At 41.5% G+C, this 22,568-nt stretch overlaps 1 protein-coding gene across 1 annotated transcript in view; it reads right to left on the bottom strand.

Moving 5' to 3' along the window:
• Nucleotides 1-243: 243 nt before the first annotated feature.
• LOC135206222 (small ribosomal subunit protein bS6m-like) overlaps nt 244-22,568 on the bottom strand; it is a 75,876-nt gene continuing 53,551 nt past the window's right edge. The window contains 1 exon segment of the mRNA XM_064237574.1: nt 244-1,282. Coding sequence (XP_064093644.1) covers nt 1,117-1,282 — 166 coding nt within the window. The 3' untranslated portion in view covers nt 244-1,116.

Here is a 22,568-nt window from a genome sequence, read left to right on the forward strand (position 1 = left end):
CGGAAGAGTTACTGCACGGATGTAAGGAAAAAGTTTTTTCATAAATTCACCATAAATCGAAATATTGTGCTAGAGACTTCCAATATGTTGCAAAATGAAGGTAAATGATTGAATATTACTAAAATATATAAAAGTTTTAGCTTACAATTGCGTTTTTTTACCATTTCGGTAGAGTCAAAGTTGACCGAAGATTGAAATTTTGGCACTTATCGTTATTTATATGAAAATATTTCAAAACTGATAGAAGCTACAGCCATGAATTGTTTTTAGTTGTATTCTACATGAAATTGCGCACATTTTCATATATAATACTCCATGTAACGGCTAATATAAAATGGTGCAAAAATTATGTCAAAGTGACGAAATAATTTCTGAGATGTGTCGCTGATACTTTTTAGTGCACGAAAAAAGAAATTCACGCTTGCGCGCCTGGGTAACGATTGTAATCAAAACAGCGCCTTAATTCGTGAGCTCCCAGCATCCCCCAAGGTGCGTGATTCAAAAGTTTTCGCCTAGTAGGCGTATAACTATTTTTCCGCGAATTTTTAAAAAACTTTTTTATATCGACGTACCATGCGTCCAATCGGCACCCAACAGACAATTTGTATCGACGTTTAATACGTCCAATCGGCGTTAAAGGGTTAACACAAGTGACTCTGCAAACATCGAGATGGCATCAATCTTCTACACGTAAGGTGTTTTAAGTAAAAATTTTAAAAGCATCATGGAGGGAAGTTTGCACTGCACATGGCTAGACTTTCATTAACCTGTTTAATCTTAAATTATGACCATATATTGTACTTTGGGAGAAAACACTTACTTCGAGAGGAAAGTAGAGGTGTCGAGGTGCTGCTCCCACGACCTATGACTCGTGACTGGTACCCGTCTCCACAGGTCAGGATGTGTTAAAGTACTTTTTCTGAAGGTGGGTTCGAACACAGTTAAGGTGGCCACAGCTAGTCCACTTGGTTGTTTACCCTATTACTTATACTTATTTAGTCCAAGATTAACAAAGACTTAAACGGTGCTTTAGTGCAGCATGAATTCTTACTGGAATATGAACAGAAAAAATGGATAGAAAGTGTACGTACAGTACACCAGATCTCAAAACAATACTCACCTGTATGCTGGTGGTTTAATTTCCTCATGCCTTGTACACTGAAAAGTAGGCGGCTCCTCTACTTTCTGTAAAAACCGCCTTACAAGATCAATATCTCGATTGCAATTGTCACAGATGGGGTCAATGGTAGCAGGAGGAGCATCAAAATGAATAAGAAAATAACTGCAAAATGTAACATACAATTAGACAAGTCTCAACTGCAGTGGCTTAGTAGTGAAATACAGAATAAAGTAATTAAAAAATTTTTATCAAATATACATGTTTGTTAGAATTCATTTCCAATACAAACCCATCACACATACCCTACCTTTTATGCATGTATGTAAAATCCTAGACAATGAAATTTATGATTTAGAGACAGTTGTTAGCTCAGGTTTACTTCTGTTAAAGTGGAGTAGATAGAGGAAGATTCACATTACATAAACTTTGCTTTACGTCCTAAAATAGCTCAATTACAATACTGTTAATATACAAGTGCAGGATCAGAGATCAAAACTAAAGCTTCATCCCTTCTTTCTGTTGTAAATCTCATAAGATGTCAGGGTAATTATACTACACTTCCTGACTATTTAGGGAGGTTATACATCTTCACTGACTTTTTTGTTCATCATTATTTACAGAAGAATTTCCCTTTAAATGTACAAGAAGTCTCCAAATCTGTTCAGGAACAATATCTTTACTTCTTCTTGAACAGTTTCAGTAAGGGATCCATCTGATTATACAGATGACTCTCAGTGTCTTAGAGTTAACAGTCTTTATAGATTGACTCCAACACTATGGACCAGGTTCAACTTCAGTCTTTCACTTTGCTCAGCCAGATCAACTATTGATATTTATTGATGGGGAAGCAATGCTTCCAACATTATCCTTCCACATGTTCTGTGAGAGATGAAATCACAGTTAATGACATTGCTTATCATCGAAAGATATAGGGGTGGTACTATCAGTTCCCCCCCCCCTATGGTGCACTGTAGGCATTGCCAAAGGGTGTTTTTGGCATCCCTTTACTCCACAGCTGCTCTCACTTTTTAGCCTTCTAAACTGTAGGCATTACCAAAGGGTATTTGTATCATCCCTTCAGTCCGTAAGACTGCCAGCCTACTTTTAAAGCCTTTGATTTTACCTCCATTCCTGCTTTCTTTTTTACAATCTAGCTACCTAAACTCTTTAACTCTTAGTACTTCTTAGTGCAGCTGTGAACTTCTTTTCCAGTTCCATCTGTAGATCCTTATACGTATATATATACTTCACCTTCTTCATTTCCTGGGTCTAAATCAGCCTAAATCTTAAATAAAACCAAAATCATCCAAACAACAGTTCCAAGAATAACAAGGAAATAATGAGTGGTTCAATGGCAAGTGAGCCTAGGCAATTTAGGTGCAGCATACATATACTACATATGAGTAATAAAAATTACCCATAGATAGTTGCCTAATGATACCCCTATCCCCAAGGAAATAGTTTACAACCCATATGCTTTAAGCACTCTGAACTTGGCTAAGCTTAGTCAGAGAGTTCAATACCAGCTAATTTATATTTTACTTACTCTACAAATTTCAGCATAGAAAATTACAATTTCATAATAAAATTAAGTTTCATATATACTATACTTTTCAAGTAATTACACAGCTAATATATCTACCATCGCACAGCAACTTTTTGAATTTTGCGATAGCACTTAATTTGTTTATCATGTAGGTGACTCCCCGTCACTCATCGGAGGAAGAAGTAAACAGCACAGCAGCTATGTGCAATTTGTTCCTGCCCTCATATCCATAAAAGGGGAGGGTGGGTGGACTTTGAGATCTGTAATAACTTGGTAAGTATATATGAAACTTACTTACAGTGGACCCCCATATTTGTGAGGATGTGAACCAGACCCCCAAAAATAGTTAGAACCTCCTCTAAAAATGCCTACAACTGCCTATCTTGAATGTTCAGATATCAAATTCATACCTTAAATAACATCCTACGTCAAATATACCTTAATTTACCATCCTATTACATACTGTATTAATCTTTGAGATTATACTGATAATATAATTCCAAATTCATTTTAAACATTTTACCATTAACAATATATACATACAGCCAATAACACAGAGAGAGAGAGAGAGAGAGAGAGAGAGAGAGAGAGAGAGAGAGAGAGAGAGAGAGAGAGAGAGAGAGAGACCATTGAATCCACATCATATATATGACCATCAAGAGTGAAATTATGAATTATTTCTGAGACATAGAGAATAATAATGAAGAGAGAGAGAGAGAGAGGAGAGAGAGAGAGAGAGAGAGAGTGTAACTCCTTACAACTCCAACTCCTTTAACTTCACCAATATCATATCAAACTGTCATTTACTCCCCCGCCGTCCTTTCTCAAAGTGGATAAAAAGACTGGGAATCACTATTTCTTTTATTAATCTTATTAATATTTGAAAATTGGTATGGCGTGATAAGGTTAGCGGTGCTGTCAATGACAACGCGTTTGACATGCTCCTCAGACTGGTCAATGTAACTACCTCTGCAGCATTATAACGGTAGACCTAATAACAACATTTTCAAAATTGGAATATAAATTACAACAAGCTTGCTTTGAATGTTGAAGTTTTAGGCTCTGTTCAAGCTGCCTGGATGTTGCAAAATGATTTATATACCTAAAAAAATAATCTAAGCCTTCTTAAATGTAATCTCTGTTACTAATGATTTTATTTTTATAGATTACCTGTTCTTTGAGGAATGAAAAATGATGATGATTTTGATTATAAGGAGAAGATGGTAAATGGAACACTTGTTTTTCACTGGTTTAAATATTATTTTTTTAAAAGTCTTCCTGCTCACTTTTGGTGTATAATTTATCCTCTCATAAGGTAACTTGAAGTGCAAGAATGTGTAGATTAGGGTTTCTCTTCCAGGAACCCGGGATCCCACCCATTTTCCAAGGGTTAAACCATCCTGGGATTTTCCAGGACAAACTACTGGACTGTTTATAACAAAAACAAGAACCCATCTAAGCGACAAAAGGGTTGATTGTCTATGTTTTTTTAGATCTTTCTTTAAAAACTCTTAAAATTGATCAGGTGATTCTCTCTCTCTCTCTCTCTCTCTCTCTCTCTCTCTCTCTCTCTCTCTCTCTCTCTCTCTCTAATAGCAAAATTACTAATTACAAATTTCACACGGAGTAGTCTAATGGTTAATTACTAAGTTGAAAATCACTACAAATTTCATAATAAATATTACCTAAAAAACCATGCCCTTAATTTTACTTTTCCTGATATAAAATTATGTTTTTCATTTTAATATATTATCAGCTGCAAAACATAATGGTTAATTACCAAGTTAAAATTATTACAAATTTCGTACTAAATATCTACAGCTTTTACTGATATAAAATTATGTTCTTAATTTTGTTATATTATCAACTACAAAAAAGACATTCATTTTAGTTTTGTAAAATCAGAAAAATATCTAATTGAGTGAATGAGTGAACTCAAAATTTTTTTTCATTTCCATTAACATTTCAGTAAGTAGTAATAAAAGAAAATACCAATAAGCACATACATAATATTATACGGTGTTATACTAAGGTTGTACATATATTTTAAACAATTAATGACTGGTTCATGAATGGGCCGCCTTAAGTAAAGCACTCTGACTATAAACATCAGCATTTATGAAGAACTCTTTATATTATACTGTACATTGTGAGCTACTTTCATTAATATTATGTATTTTCAATTCTGTATTATAATTAATTATTAAATGACAAACTGCCACTCCAACTGAAAAGTCAACAGACAACAAACCCTAAGAGAGAAAGACAGTAAAGTGCACATAGAGTGTACTCTCATGCAAAAAACTTGAGTAAAAGGTAATGGAATACCATAGTACAGTGGCTATTACACTACCCTATACTTGAAAACAATGAGTATATGGTTAAAAGCCAGAGGAGCATTAACAAAAATGAGTCTTAAAGGCAATTCATATATAAATAGGCATCCCGGGATTAGATGAAATTTTATCCCAGAATACCTAGAGTAGATAACCTCATTTGGCTAGAAATTGTTAATATAGAGATGTGAATGCTAAGTGTAAAGTAAAGAAATCTAACACACCTAAATCTAAGAACAAAATCTTGGCTTTGACAAAAAAATAATTGCATTAGCAAATATTTGCTAGTATGCCATCATTTTTCAAGTACATATTTAAGAAATATAATAATTTTGTATGAAAATCCAAATATTCCTCTAACAAATATAAATATTTTCAAGATAATTTCACTGTCTCTATTCATTGTAGACCTATGTTACACCAGGTGGTTATTGTTGCACTAACACTCTAGTGCAGTGTTGTCCAAACTGGGGTCCGCGTACCCCTGGGGGTACGCAACATAGATCATGAGGGTACGTGAACTAACAAGGAACACACACACACACACACACACACACACAAAACAAAAACATCCCCTCAGTGAACATCAGCCTCACATCTCACATTAAGTTGTGTAAGTAATTTTCAAGCATTTTGTTATTAAATCATCATTTTTATTTGTGTAATAAATTTGAATTTATTGACCAACACTCCTATAATGCCGTCTTTTCATAATTAATATACTATTTGCATGATTATCATAAATAAAACTGAGTTTGGTCAGCCATGGTGGGCGAGGGGGGGGGGGGGGGGTTGGGGGGTGGGGGGGGGGTGGGGGGGGGGGGTTACGTAACAGTAGAAGGTAATAAAGGGTACAATAGGCGAAAATGTTTGGACAACACTGCTCTAGTGAATGTATAACACATGCTCCCCTCACACGTTGATATCAGTGGGAGCATTCTATATTGTATATACATACAGTTGTACCTCGAGATACGAAAGGCTCAACTTACGAAAAACTTGAGATAGGAAAGCCAATGCGAAAAATTTTACTGCTCTACATACGAAAAGTTTTCAAGATACGAAAGGTTTCTGAAAGTCCGAGATTCGCCCAGATAACAATTTTGAAACTCGCGCCGCGTGCCGCCATCTTAGTACTAGTAGACTCGCCACCATCCTCCTGCTCTCCCATTGGTTCCTGATGCTAGTCACGACCATGAAATCCATCTCTCCTATTGGACAGCATCCCTCCCATCATGCATCTTATACGTATACGTGGTGGTGTACCTATCTCGGCCTCTTCGTACCAACATCTCTATCGTACGCACACGGCATTCGTTCGGTCCAACGATTTCGTTTAGTAACGTAAATTCGTTAGTGATTTCGTTGCAGTATACTATTATCGTGTTGTGCGGAAACTTTATTGTGTTACTTATACGTAAATTACGTAGAAGATAACGCAGTCATGGGTCCCAAGAAAGTTGAAATTCACGGAAAGAAGCGCATGCTCTCTTTGGAGATAAAGATGGAGATCATCAAGAAGTACGAAGCTGGTATGCGATTGAGTGTGATCGCAAAGGAATACAGCTATAATCCGTCGACAATAGGCACCATCCTTAAACAGAAGGATGCCATCAAAGCAGCTACACCGTCGAAGGGCATCACTATTTTGCCCAGCAAGAGGACCCACGTGCACAACAAGATGGAACAGCTGCTCCTCGTCTGAATAAAAGACAAAGAAATCGCTGGCGATACGGTAACGGAGACAGCAATCGCCCACAAGGCCAGCGCTATTTTCGGCGATTTGATTGCGCAGGCAGAAGAGGGGAAGGGACTTCAACGCAAACCCCAGAGTTCAAGGCTTCGCATGGCTGGTTCGAGAAATTTCGTGGGGAGGCTGCCAGCTCAGACACGAAAGCGGCCGAAGCATTTAAGAAGACTTTCAACGAGATGATGACCAAGGAAGGCTACAGTTCTCAGCAAGTCTTCAATTGTGATGAGACTGGCCTTTTTTGGAAAAAAAATGCCTCATCGGACGTACATCACGGAGGAAGAGAAGAAGCTACCCGGGCATAAGCCTATGAAAGACAGGCTTACGCTCGCACTTTGTTCAAACGCCAGTGGGGATTGCAAGGTGAAGCCCCTACTGGTGTATCATTCCGAGACTCCTCGAGCCTTCAAGGCCCACAAAGTGCTGAAGGAGAAGCTTCCAGTGATGTGGAGGGCTAATGCAAAAGCCTGGGTAACGAGGCTTTTGTTCACGGAGTGGGTAAATCTGTGTTTCGGCCCGACAGTGAAGAAATTTTTGGAAGAGAAGCGCCTCCCTCTGAAATGTCTGCTGGTGTTGGACAATGCCCCTCCCCACCCTCCTGGCCTCGAGGAAGATATCCTAGTGGAGTATTCCTTCGTCAAGATTCTTTTTCTTCCGCCCAACACCACCCTTCTCCTCCAGCCCATGGACCAGCAAGTGATAGCGAACTTTAAGAAGCTGTACACGAAACATCTTTTCAAGAGATGTTTCGACATCACCGATACCACAAAACCCTCACCCTTGCGGTCCAATTTTGGAAGGAGCATTTCGACATTGTCATTTGCTCCGACTCAATGACCAAGCTTGGCAGGGAGGTTTCGAGGCGAACCTTGAATTCCTCGTGGAGGAAACTCTGGCCTGATGCCGTATCCGCCCGAGACTTCGAGGGATTCGACATGGGCGAAGCTGGTGCTGCAGAGTCAGAAACAGTTGACGATCCCGAAACTGTTTTGGAACCAGATCTTGACGAGATCGTTGCACTCGGCAAGTCCATGGGGCTGGTCGTCGACGAGGACGACATCAACGACCTTCTCGAGGAGCACCAAGAGGAGCTTACGACAGATGACCTGAAGGAGTTGGAGGCCATGCAACATAACGTCGTTCAAGAGGAGTTCTCTAGCAGCGGCGAGGAAGAGGAGGAGGAGCCTATGACAACGGCAGAAATTAAGAATGTTCCAGGCGCTTTTCATAAAGTGCAATCGTTTATCGAAAAAAGACACCCCGAAAAGGCTCACACAGGTCGTATGCTTGCGCAGTTCGATGACGTTTGCCTGAGTCGTTTCAGGAACATTGTGAAAAGTAGGCAGAAGCAATCTTCCTTGGATCGTTATTTTTTAAAGAGGTCTTCAGCATTAGCAGGAGTAAGCAAAAAGGAAGAACCAAGTGATGAAAAACAGAAAATTGAAAGCAAAAAGGAAGAACCAAGTGATGAAAAACAGAACGTTGAAAGTGGTGATAAAGTGGAAATTCTGTAAAAAAAAAAAAAAAAAAAAAAAAAAAAAAAAAAAAAAAAAAAAAAAAAAAAAAAAAAAAAAATTTAAAAATTAAAAAAAGAAAAAAAAAAATTCAATTTTTAGATTTTTGTAAGTTAAGTGCTACAGTTTTGTTAATGTGTTTCATAAATTTTAGTTTTATAGTTTTCCTTAAATTTTTTATTTCCGTAAAGTTAAGTGTACGTAAGTACATACGTTATCTGCCGTTTGTCCTCCTCCTCCTCTGCCGCCACTTTCGGAGATAGCCTCACTCAAAAGGTAAGCTTCCACATTTTACGTTACAGTAATAATATTTCTTGTACACTAATATACACTTTATTTACAGGTTTTGCATTTTTATTCTTAATTTAGGTATTGAATGGTCCAAATTGTTGTAGTATTTCATTGTTTATAGGTCAATTTAGCTTTATTATGAAATTTACTGGGGTGTTTTTGGAGGGCTTGGAACGGATTAGCCATTTTACATGTAAAATGTGGTCCAAGATACGAAAAACTCATGATACGAAAGGCGCCTTGGAACGGATTAATTTCGTATCTCGAGGTACAACTACTATACCTTAAATTACCATCCTATCACTATATTAACCTTTGAGAGTATATTACTAGTATAATTTCAAAGTCATCTTCAACATTTCACCATTACAAATATATACATACAGCCAATAACAGAGAGAGAGAGAGAGAGAGAGAGAGAGAGAGAGAGAGAGAGAGAGAGAGAGAGAGAGAGAGAGAGAGAGAGATTACATGAACATTTAGTGGCAACACAATGCAACATTAGCCAGCAACCACTCTCCCTCTTCTATCTAATTACTGGATATATTTGACAGCTTTGGACCTCCCTTTGTACCTGGAGTTAGAAGAAAAGATGCAGGAAGACTGGAATTTCCTTCATTCTTACATATTTTTTTTTTTATTTTATAAACTAAAATTTTACTAATTCACCATACTGTAGTAGTATTTTCTTTAATGAATTGATATTGCTGTTTACATTATTATCACTACCACATGAAAAATTAGTAAAATGATATTGTTAAACTACAATAAAGTTTTGTACATACTTACCTGGCAGACATATACTTAGCTATAGTCTCCGACGTTCCCGACAGAATTTCAAATCTCGCGGCACACGCGACAGGTAGGTCAGGTGGTCTACCTTACCCGCCACTGGGTGGCGGGTGTATGAACCAATCCCCCATGCTTGTCAGATTTTCTCTTCCACCTGTCTCCTGAGGGGAGGCTGGGTGGGCCATTAATCGTATATATCTGCCAGGTAAGTATGTACAAAACTTTATTGTAGTTTAACAATATCATTTTTGTACATGAACTTTCCTGTCAGATATATACTTAGCTGATTGGCACCCTTGGTGGAGGGTAAGAGACAGCTAAATAATACAGGAAAGAAGGGAAACAACTAATGTTGTAGGATATAAAAACCTTGGTTCTCACCTTTTCAGGCTGAAGAATTCATAGATACTGTCTTTGAGTCTGCATTGCTTAGAGAGCTACAGCTAGGACGTGACCTGTTGCTGACAGACCCTCGGATCTACCACTGGGATATGTGATCCCCTTCTGTGGTAGAATCCAAGTCGGATCCTGTTAAAGGGAACTTGTCCGCTTACATAACAGATCCTTACCACTACCTCTGCAAGGAGCGAAAACCCAACAGACCACCTAACCAAAATACAAAGGGTTAATACTACGACAAAAAGAGGTGCCTCCTGCAACCTCTTTCGGACAACCAAAAACACAAATACAAAATATAGGGTAACATATCAAAGTTTAAAAAGGATAAGTTTCAGCTCCCTGCCCCAGCACCGAATCCGCTGATACGAAAGGGCCCAAGGCGAAGCATTTATCATAAGTGATTTTTACATCACGTAGGTAGTGGTTTGCGAAAACTGATTGGCATCTCCAGAAGGTCGCCTCCATCAGGTTCCGCACAGACATATTCTTCTTGAATGCAAGCGAAGTTGCAATGGCTCTCACCTCATGAGCTTTCACCTTCAGAAGCTTAAAATGCTCTTCCTTGCAGGCAACATGTACCTCTGTAATAAGGCTTCTCAAGAAGAAGGAAAGAGCATTTTTCGACATGGGCCGAGTGGGGTCCTTCACGGAGCACCAAAGTACATCTTGATTAGCCTTAAGTTGCTCCTTCCTCTTAAGGTAATACTTCACAATTCTCATAGGGCAAAGAGTTCTTTCAGGCTCTTCCCCTACAAGAAAAGATAAACCACGAATTTCAAAGCTCCTGGGCCATGGACGTGATGGGTTTTCGTTCTTAGTAAGAAATCCTGGAAGAAACGAACAAACCATAGATTCTTCCTTAAACCCGACATTGCCCTCAATAGCTTGGAGCTCACTCACCCTCTTAGCTGTTGCTAGGGCCATAAGGAAGAGAGCCTTCTTCGTCAGATCCTTGAAAGAGGCGTAACTAGGTGGTTCAAATCTAGATGATCCAAGGAATTGTAGAACTATGTCTAGATTCCAGTTCGGTGCAATATGAGATCGTTTTTGAATAGTTTCAAATGACCTAATAAGATCATGCAGGTCCTTATTCTCGGAGATATTCAAGCCTCTATGCCGAAATACCGCCGCCAACATACTGCGGTATCCTTTAATAGTAGCCACAACAAGATGACACTCTTCTTTGAGAAAAATCAGGAAATCCGCAATCTGGGTCACAGAGGTATTGGAAGAGGAAATGTTCTTTCTCTTGCACCATCGTCTGAAGACATCCCACTTTGACTGGTATACACACAAGGTGGAAGGCCTCCTCGCTCTTGCGATTGCTTTAGCAGCTGTTGTTGAAAAGCCTTTCGCTCTGACCAGACTTTGGACAGTCTGAAGCCAGTCAGACTGAGAGAGAGGAGATTTTTGTGGTACCTGTCGAAGTGGGGCTGTCTGAGTAGATCGCTCCTTAGCGGGAGCGATCTTGGAAGGTCCACTAACCATTCCAGTACCTCTGTGAACCATTCTTGGGCTGGCCAAAGGGGGGCGATTAGGATCATTCTCGTTGAATCTGACTCTACAAATTTTTTTATTGTTAGCCCCAGAATCTTGAAGGGGGGAAACGCGTAGACGTCGAGTCCGCTCCAGTCTAGCAGAAGAGCATCTATTGCTAATGCCTCTGGATCTGAGATCGGAGAGCAGTAAGGATCCAGTCTCTTGTTTTTCGGCGTGGCAAAGAGGTCTATGTGTGGCCTGCCCCACAACTTCCACAGGCTCTGGCATACATCCAAATGAAGGGTCCACTCTGTGGGAAGGACCTGATCTTTCCTGCTGAGGAGATCTGCTCTCACATTCCTTTCTCCCTGCACGAACCTGGTGAGAAGCTTGATTCCCCTTTCTTCTGCCCACAGAAGAAGGTCTCTTGCCGTCTCGTACAGAGAGAAGGAATGCGTCCCTCCCCGTTTTCTGATATATGCCAGAGCTGTAGTGTTGTCCGCGTTGATCTGCACTACTGATCTTCTGACGTTGTGCTCGAAAGCTTTCAGAGCCAACCATACAGCCATCAACTCCTTTCTGTTGATGTGCCAGGATACCTGGTCCCCCACCCAGGTACCTGACACCTCGCTGGTTCCCAGTCGCCCCCCAACCCGTGTCCGACGCGTCGGAGAACAACACTAGGTTGGGGCTCTGGGATTGAAGAGACAGTCCGTTCGCAAAGAGGTTGGGATCTGTCCACCATGTGAATTGCTTCTTGACTTCCTGAGATAACGAAAGGGAGAACGTCAAATCCTGAGAACGACGACTCCAATTCCGATGAAGAAAGAATTGGAGCGGTCTCAGGTGCAACCTTCCTAGGAAAACGAATTGCTCCAGCGAGGAGAGCGTCCCCAGCAGACTCATCCACTCCCTCGCTGTGCATACTTCTTTCCCCAAGAAGGTTGTTACTCTCTCGAATCCTCGGGCTATCCTTTCCTGAGAGGGAAAAGCCCGAAAACTCAGAGAGTTCATCCGTATCCCGAGATACACACACTCTTGCTCGGGAATTAGCGAAGACTTCTTGAAATTGACGAGAAGTCCCAACGCCTTCGTCAATTCTAGTGTTACTTGCAAGGCCTTCAAACAACGATCTTCTGGATTGGCCCTTATCAGCCAATCGTCGAGGTACATGGATATCCTCACCCCCTTCAAATGAAGCCATTGAGCTACGTTCCTCAAGATCCCCGTGAACACTTGAGGGGCCGTCGAGAGGCCGAAACACAGAGCCCTGAACTGGAAAATTTTCCCCCCCATCATGAATCTGAGAAACTTCCTCGAGGAAGGATGGATCGGTACGTGGTAGTAAGCGTCCTGTAAATCCAAGGAAACCATCCAGTCCTCTGGACGAAGTGCTGCCAGCACTGATGAAGGTGTTTCCATCGTGAACTTCTTCAGGGCGCTTACATCCAACACCGGTCTCCATCCCCCTGAGGAGATCGACGTACAGTAGGCTCTTGGCGCCTATCTTGCGGGGAGGGGCTACCAGCAGGACGCCTATCAGGCGCATGGCTCCTACCAGACTCTTGACGTCTGAAGGGAGAGGAGTCACAAGTAGGAAAAAAATGTCTACTCAACGCCCGATCCGAAACTCAAGGAGAGCAACATCCGGAAGACGAACGCCTACTTGTAGAAGGGCGCCTTCTAGTTTCTCGAAGTTGCTGAGGAGAAGTTCCACGAGGGGGAGACGAAGAAAGAGGTCTGTTCTGCTCCAAGTATCTATCTCCTTTCGGCCGTACCCTCGAAACAGCAGGCGAAGAGCGCTTACCAGAAGCGGGAATCCAATCTGGAGAAAAAACTTCTTTCTCCACAGAGCGTCTGACCGATGTTTGGCGCCTTGAAGCAGAAAGAGAGCCAGGAGAGCGGGGCCGCTCGCGTGAGCTCCTACCTTCATACAAAAACTCCCCATATGAAGGAGAACGCCTACAAAGAGGAGAACGATCCTCTGAAGAACGGCGCCTAGATCTCTTGATCGGAAGAGAAACATACTTCTTCCTACGCGATCTACAGGCCAGAGAGTCAGCCAACGCCGAGATCTGAGCCTGAAGTCCCGCAAGGACTCTAGTAGGAGAATCTGGCTGGTCTTCCTCCGAACCAGGCGCAGATTGAGGGGCGCGAGAAGACGAGCAATCACAGGATCTCTTGGGCTTCTTTGCTTCCAACGACGATTCTTCTGGGAAAACCTCCGGGCTAGAAGCCAAAGGACTGCAGGGAGCCTTCCAAGCCCTCTTCAACGGGCGCGACGCATCCGGGGAATTCCAACCTCTCTTCGGAGAGGGAGACGACAAAGAGAAGCATTGACGTAGGATCTCCTTCTTGTAGCAATCCGAGGCAGCCTGGGAGCGTACTTCAGGATCTGCCGAGGGGACGCCTGACCGGTGGGGGCTCTCCCTAGCCCTCTTGCAGCTTTCGACTTTCCTACTCCACTGGAACTGGGAGTCTGGAAGAGGTCTAGGCCTAGAGGCACTAAGGAGCCGGTCAGACGCACCCTCCACAGCACTGGGGACACTGCACTGATCACTAACACTCTCCTTACCTTCTAACTGACAAATCTTCTGATCCATAGAAAGAATCGTGGCTCTTAAAGCCGCCGCCTCCGAAGACGAATCTTCGGCTTCGGTGCGGGGAGCAGGGGCTGCAACTTGGGAAGAAGGTTCTACTTCTACATTAGTATTTGGATCCACATCCAACTCACTCATTCTAGACCTACTAGAACTTCTAGAGGAAGCCTTACGTACTCTATCACGTTCCAACTTCCTAACATAAGAAGAGAGAGCCTTATATTCGTCTTCATTCAAAACCTCGCATTCCTTACAAGGGTTACTAAAAGAACATTCATTCCCCCTGCATTTCATGCATACAGTGTGAGGGTCAACCGAAGCTTTCGGCAACCTCACCTTACACCCTTCAATCACACAAACCCTAAACAAAACAGAAGTTTTAGCTACTGAACCCAGGTCAGACATTGTTAAAGAAAAATCCAGTTCAAAATCAAAACGGTCCACAATTAGCGTATGCCAAGCCAAAAGAGCGAATACGTCACCAAAAGAAGTCCAAATCAACTCCAGGCAAGAGAGAATCGAAAAATCTATCCAGAGGAACCGACAACAGTTGTTATCGTTTCCAGCGACAGAGGAAATCTGACAAGCAAGGGGGATTGGTTCATACACCCGCCACCCAGCGGCGGGTAAGGTAGACCACCTGACCTACCTGTCGCGTGTGCCGCGAGATTTGAAATTCTGTCGGGAACGTCGGAGACTATAGCTAAGTATATATCTGAAAGGAAAGTTCATGTACAAAATAATTTACTTATACAATAAACATACATCTGTAAGAGAGAGAGAGAGAGAGAGAGAGAGAGAGAGATAATTACCCTTATTCAAAAGAGTAAAATGGAAAGATTAATAGTATTTCTTTAAAATACTATCACATGAATTTTGTAATTTTTTTTTTTTTTTTTTTTTTTGCTCTATCACAGTCCTCCAATTCGACTGGGTGGTATAGTGTTGGGGGTGGGTTCCGGGTTGCATCCTGCCTCCTTTGGAGTCCATCACTTTTTCTTACTATTGTGCGCCGTTTCTAGGATCACACTCTTCTTGCATGAGTCCTGGAGCTACTTCAGCCTCTAGTTTTTCTAGATTCCTTTTCAGGGATCTTGGGATCGTGCCTAGTGCTCCTATGATTATGGGTACAATTTCCACTGACATATTCCATATCCTTCTTATTACTATTTTCAGATCTTGATACTTATCCATTTTTTCCCTCTCTTTCTCTTCAACTCTGGTGTCCCATGGTATTGTGACATCAATGAGTGATACTTTCTTCTTGACTTTGTCAATTTGGTCTATTTGCACGTATCACCCTATCTGTTCTGATACCATAGTCCCAGAGGATCTTTGCCTGGTCGTTTTCTATCACTCCCTCAGGTTGGTGCTCGTACCACTTATTACTGCAAAGTAGCTGATGTTTCTTGCACAGGCTCAAGTGGAGGGCTTTTGCCATTGAATCATGCCTCTTTTAGTACTGGTTATGTGCAAGTGCCGGGCATTCGCTTGCTATGTGGTTTATGGTTTCATTTTTCGCATTGGACTTCCTACATATGGGAGAGGTGTTATTTCCGTCTATCGTATTTTGAACATATCTGGTTCTTAGGGCCTGATCTTGTACCGCTGTTATCATTCCTTCAGTTTCCTTCTTTAGCTCTCCCCTCTGAAGCCATTGCCATGTGTCATCGCTAGCTAGTTCTTTAGTCTGTCTCATGTTTATTGGGTTTTTCCCCCCGCTGGGGGGGCACTTTGGGTTTGGTTGTGCCAGTCCTCTGTTCTGTTTGTCATTCTCCTGTCTCTGTATATTTCTGGGTCTTCGTCTACTTTTATTAGTCCTTCTTCCCATGCACTCTTTAGCCACTCGTCTTCACTGGTTTTCAGATATTGCCCCAGTGTTCTGTTCTCGATGTTGACGCAGTCCTCTATACTTAGTAGTCCTCTCCCTCCTTCCTTTCGTGTTATGTATAGTCTGTCCGTATTTGCTCTTGGGTGTAGTGCTTTGTGTATTGTCATATGTTTCCTGGTTTTCTGATCTACGCTGCGGAGTTCTGCCATCGTCCATTCCACTATTCCTGCGCTGTATCTGATTACTGGCACTGACCATGTGTTTATGGCTTTTATCATATTTCTGGCCTTGAGTTTTTACTTGAGTATCCCCTCCTCCTCCTCCTCCTCCTATAAAAACCCAATGCCAGAACCATGGTTAGTCTAATCCAGATTCAGAGAGAATGCCAGGACATACCCTGATAAAGCAACACGCAGAGGCCTCGCCTAACCCCTCTGATAAATAGGCAAGGGCTACCACAGTGCTGATTAGTGCAGTTAAAGAAGCAAGTCCAACTGATTAGAATTGGGACACTAAATGTGGGTAGTATGACAGGAAAGAGTAGAAAGGTGGCGGAGATGATGAATATGAGAAGAGTTGATATCTTGTGTGAGCAAGAAACAAGGGGGAAAGGGAATAAGGCAAAGGAAATAGGAGAAGGATGTAAGTTCATGTGCAGTGGGGGAGACAAGAATGGTAGAAGTGGAGTAGGCATCATTGTAAACCGAGAACTGAAGGAAAAAGTGGTAGAAATTAAAAGTAGTAGTACGTAGTCGGATAATGAAGATTAATGTTATCAGAAGAAGTCCTAAATGTGATAAGCACTTACGCCCCACAAGTTAGTGTGATGATGAACAGAAGTCATGTTCTGGCAGGAGTTGGATGAGGTATTAACATCAATCCCAGAAGAAGAGAGAGTTGTATTGGGTGGAGACTTAAATGGACATATAGGTACAGAGAGAAGAGTGATTTCAAGAATCCATGGAGGACTAGGAATGGGGGAGAGGAAAGAAGGCAAAAGCATTATAGACTTTGCAGTGGCATTTGATATGGCACTAATTAATACATTCTTCCTAAAGAAAGTTTTTGTAACATATAGAAGTGGTGGAAGGGAGTAAAATTGATTTTCTGCTCTGTATGAGACAACACCCTAAGGAAGTAAAGGATTGTAAAATGATATATGGAGAGAATGTTAGCCAACAACATAAAATAGGACAAAGGGAAAAGTATCCATAAGATCAAATGGTGGGAGCTTGAGAAGACAGAGAATAGAAAATGTGGAGTTGACATCTAGGTTTAAGGAGAATGTTCTGAGAGAAATTAAGTTGGAAGATGATGTAAATGACTGGTTGGAGTTTAACAGCAAAGCGATCTTAAGACATGAGGAGGAAATTTTAGGCAAAACATTAGGCAAAGGTACCAAAAGATAAAGAAAGCTGGTGGAATGAAGACACACAAGGCAAGATCAAGAAAAAGAAAGAATTTCAAAAGAACTACGATAAACACAGAACAGACAAAAACAAGCAAACATCTAAAGAAGCAAATAAAGCTGCAAAACAACAAGTTGCCAGAGCAAAGGCTACTGCTTTCAAGGATCTGTATGAGAATGTTAACATGCCAGAGGGCCAAAGAATCATCCACAGGATAGCCAAAGCTAGAGACAAAGCCACAAAAGACCTCACATAAATTAAGCAAATTAAAGATATAAATGGTAAGGTTCTAACAAAAGAAGGGGAAATTAAAAGTAGATGGAGAGAGTATTTTGAAAATCTCCTAAATGAAGAAAATCGCAGGAATATCATTGAGGAAGGCATAGTAAATGAAAGAGAATTCCCCAGGATTAGTCAGAGAGAAGTAAGGCGGGCACTAAGTAAAATGAAGAAGGGTAAAGCAGTGGGACCAGATGGAATACCAGTTGAGGTATGGAGGTGCTTAGGAGAGGAAGGAATTAACATCTTGTGGGACTTGTTCAATAAGATCTATCAGCAGGAGAAGATACCTGATGCCTAGAGAAACAGCCTGCTAGTCCCAATTTACAAAGATAAAGGCGACACCCAAGATTGTGGCAACTATTAGGCCATAAAACTGATGGCTCATACCTTGAAAATTTATGAAAGAATAAAGAGGCAAGGCTAAGGATGAAACATCTACAAGTGAAGAACAGTTTGGGTTCATGCCAGGAAAAAGAATAACAGATACCATCTTTCTATTGTGATCAGTCGTGGAAAAATATAGAGAAAAGGGAAAGGAACTACATCTAGTATTCATAGATCTTGAGAAAGCATATGATCCAGTGCCTAGGCAAGAAGTCTGGAAGTGCTTGAGGGGAAAAGGTGTTTCAGAAAAATATGTGAGGATTGTAAATGATATGTACAGAGAAGCAAAAACACAGGTAAAAAGTTCAGTGGGAACAACAGAGAAGTTGAAGGTGAAAGTTGGACTCCACCAAGGCTCTGCCATGAATCCCTTTATTTTTGATATGGTAATGGATGTGATAGTGGCTGGAGTGAAAGATCAGGTGCCTTGGAGTGCACTCTTTACAGATGACATAGTGTTAGTAACCACCGACAGGAAATTGGAGCTGTGGAGAAGTGCGTTGGAGGACAGAGGCCTAAAGATAAGCAGAGCAAAAACTGAATATATGTGGATGAATGGAGGGAGACCAAGGGGGAATAATAAACTTAGAGCAGAAGAAGTAAAAAACAGCTACATCTTTAAGTACCTTGGGATCGTGTCACTGATTGTGGAGGGATGGAAGAAGTGAACCCAAGACTAACAATCAGCTTGGTGCAATTTGAGGAAAACATGAGATGTGCTATGTGACAAAAGATTTAATGTAAAGCTGAAGGCAAAAATGTATAAGAGCATTGTCAGACCTGCATTGATGTATAGTTGTGAAACATAGCCCATGAAGAAAGAACAAGAGAGAAGGATAGAAGTGGCAGAAATGCGAATGTTAGGTTAGATGTGTGGAGTGACAAGGAGAGACAGGATAAGGAATGACTTCGTAAGAGGGATGGTGAAAGTTACACAATATAAAGCTGCAACAGAGACAATTGCAATGGTTTAGGGATGTTACGAGAGGAGAGGAGGATTCTGTATGTAAAAGAACCATGAACATTTTAATACCCGGAACAAGGAGAAGAGGTAGACCAAAAATGAGATGTAGAGACAGTTGACAAGGACATGCGGGAGAGGAACATGAGGTAACGGTGCATGATCGCAGAAGATGGAGAAGACTAATAAACAGCAACCCCATATAAGGATGGGAAAAAAGCCGGAGAGAGAGAGAGAGAGAGAGAGAGAGAGAGAGAGAGAGAGAGAGAGAGAGAGAGAGAGAGAGAGAGAGAGAGAGAGAGAGAGAGAGAGAGAGAGAGAATTATTATTTTTAATATATATCATTTAATTTGATTAAACTTACCAGTACAGCATCAATATTAATATTTGAAAATTAGTAAATCATCTTTGTATCATAAAAATGTATTTAGTCATGAAAATAACATCAAAATGCACCAATCAGTGAATATTTATTGTCAGAAAAACCTCCGAATAGGCGAATTTCCCGCGAACAATGGATAAATGTGGTCCAAAGAAAAATCTGCAAAATAGGCGAGTCCACGAATCTTGAAAAGGCAAATATGGGGGTTGACTGAAAGTTTGAGGACAGACTGGAGGAGTTGGCAAGGGGTGGGCTCGACTCAAAGGGGAACAGATATCCCGCCCGAAGGACATCCACTACCCAGGTCTCGGCTCAGTATCACAGCCATGTTGCCAAATGGCTCAACAGGCACACCTCCACCACTGGCAGTAGTTAGAGGGGAATCCTACCGCTAGCATTTCCCCTTCTTCTTTCCCTTACCTCCCTTCCAGTGGTCACACTACCTTCAAGAAAAAAGAAGAGGGCTGGATACAGGTATTCTTCTACTTACGATGGGGTTAGGTTTAAAAAAAAACCAAAAACCATCAATTGCTGGAAAAATCATATCTTGAATATAGCCTAGCCTACACTAGGGTAATTAGTACCATCTTTACATATAGGGTAGTATAGCCTACAATACACAGTATACTTTATACATGTACAGTATAGTAATTATTAATTTCAGCTAATTAAATGCATAGTGACATGATAATTCAGTACAAAGAGAAAATGAATAAAATTAATAAGAGTTAGCCTAGTGGTCTACGGACGGTATAATGGGTTTACATACGAATACAGTAGCCTCGCCTACATATACTCTATACTACATATATGGTACAGTGGTGCGCCGTATTCGCGGGAGATGCGTACCAGACCCCCAAAAAATAGTTAGAACCCGCAAACAGTTGGAACCCCTACAAAAATGCTTAAAACTTCCTATTTTGTTAGTTAAAACTCAAAAAAAATGCACTAAAAATGTTCACACTTGGTTTTTTTAAATAGTTTTATCACAAAAAGTACATTTTATGATGAAATTGATAAAAATGATATTGTTATGTTACAATAAAGTTTCATACATACTTACCTGGCAGATATATACATAGCTAAGACTCCGTCGTCCCCAGACCAGAAATTCAAATTTCGCGCCACTCGCTACGTAGGTCAGGTGATCTACCGGCCTGCCTGGGTGGCAGGACTAGGAACCATCCCCGTTTTCTATCATATTTTCTCTCTTCCACCTGTCTCCTGCGGGGAGGCTGGGTGGGCCTTTAATTGTATATATCTGCCAGGTAAGTATGTATGAAACTTTATTGTAACATAACAATATCATTTTCATACAATCAACTTACCTGTCAGATATATACATAGCTGATTGGCACCCTTCGGTGGAGGGTAAGAGACAGCTACTATATGGAATAGACAGGTAAACAACATATGTTGTAGGTATAAATAAAACCTTGGTTCCTACCTGATAGGTGGTAGACTTGGTGGGTGTTTGCCCAGTAGTCTGCATCACCTCAAGAAACTTTAGCGAGATATGTGATCTATGGCCAAGAGTTCTTGTGGGTCTGCGATGGGGTCTTACCCACTTACTCAGCAGAGCCTAAAAGGACTTTGTCAATGGGTGCTGATCCACTTATATGACAATACACCTTATGAAGGAGCACACAACCAATCCCGACCACCTGATCCTAACCATGTGTTAGAACTAAGGATTGTTACGAGTTATCCCCGAACTCGTCACAACAACCGTAACTCAAAACCACTACGCACACATACATAATTTTTCAAAAAAAAAAATTATACTCAACTAATTGGATATGACGAGAATTCTCTTATGAACAACATAGACGGCCGCCCGTGCGAGCTGAATCCTCCATTGTTCGAAGAGATTCTCGACTATATCCAAACAGAAGAACAGTATATACATTTTAAAGGATTGGTGTCGGCTCCCGTACCCAGAATCGTATCTGCCGATACGATAGGACCTAGAGAAAAGCAATTCTCATACGTCACACGCACGTCTTTGAAGTAATGAGATGCAAATACTGAGTTGCATCTCAATATGTCGTATCTAAAATGTTTTTAAGCGACATATTCTTATAAAACGAGAGAGACGTCAGCAAATCCGGCCCCCTCGTACTTCATGAGCTTTACCCTCAGAAGTTGTAATTGTTCGTCCGGACAGACCTTGTGAGCGTCCGTAATGACGTTTCTTACAAAGAACGCTAGAGCGTTCTTTGAACATCAGTCTTGTGGGTCTTTTACCGCGCACCAAAGACCTTGTCTAGAGCCTCCCAACTGACGCTTCCTCTGAAGATAGAACTTCAGAGCTCTAACAGGGCATAGAGACCTCTCTGCTTCTCTGCCTACGAGACTAGACATTCCTTTGATTTCAAATGACCTAGGCCAGGGATTCGTGGGATTCTCGTTTTTTTCGCTAAAAACAGAGTCTTAAACGAGCAAATCGCCGAGTCTCCCTTGAATCCTACTTTATCCTGCAGAGCTTGTAACTCACTAATTCTTTTTGCCGTCGCTAACGATAAAAGAAATAGGCATTTTCTAGGTACGTCTCTAAATGATGCCTGATGCGGAGGCTCGAATCTATCCGAAGACAGATATTTGAGGACTACGTCCAAGTTCCAGTTCGGAGGTACTGGTTCCTTAGACTTTGAGTCTCAAAAGATCTTATGAGATCGTGGAGATCTTTGTTATTTGCCAGATCTAAACCTCTGTTCCTGAATACAGCCGAGAGCATACTCCTGTATCCCTTTATTGTGGATACGGCTAGATGCGATTTTTACTCTCAGGAATAGCAAGAAATCAGCAATTTCCGCTATAGAGGTAGAGGAGGAGGACAACTTCTTGGCTCTACACCACCTTCTAAAGACCTCCCACTTCGACTGGTATACTTTCGTAGTGGAGGTTCTGCGAGCTCTCGCGATCGCGCTTGCCACTTCGCGAGAAAAGCCTCTCGCTCTGACAAGTCTTTCGATAGTCGAAAGGCAGTCAGAGCGAGAGCGGGGAGGTTTGATGGTACCTCTTGAAGTGTGGTTGTTTGAGAAGATCCGTCCTTTCTGGTAGGGATCTTGGAAAGTCTACGATCCACTCTACCACCTCCGTGAACCATTCCTGGGCCGGCCAAAAGGGGGCTATTAAAGTCATCCTCGTCTCTTTTGACGCCACAAACTTTTTCAATACTAACCCCAGGATTTTGAATGGGGAAAAGCGTACACGTCCACTCGAGACCAGTTTAGCAGGAAGGCGTCTACCATAATTGCTCTTGGGTCTTCCACGACCGAGCAAAACACTGGGTAGCCTTTTTGAAATGTATGTTGCGAATAGATCCACATGAGGAGTTCCCCACAGAGACCAGAGATCGCGACACACTTCCTCGTGCAGAGTCCCATTCTGTATGAGACCTGGTTCCTCCTGCTGAGCCTGTCCGCCCTCACATTCCTTACTCCCTGTACGAACCTTGTCAGCAGGGAGATGTTCCTGTGAGACGTCCAA

The sequence above is a fragment of the Macrobrachium nipponense genome, chromosome 11 (genome assembly GCF_015104395.2).
Source record: "Macrobrachium nipponense isolate FS-2020 chromosome 11, ASM1510439v2, whole genome shotgun sequence".
Lineage (NCBI taxonomy): Eukaryota > Metazoa > Arthropoda > Malacostraca > Decapoda > Palaemonidae > Macrobrachium > Macrobrachium nipponense.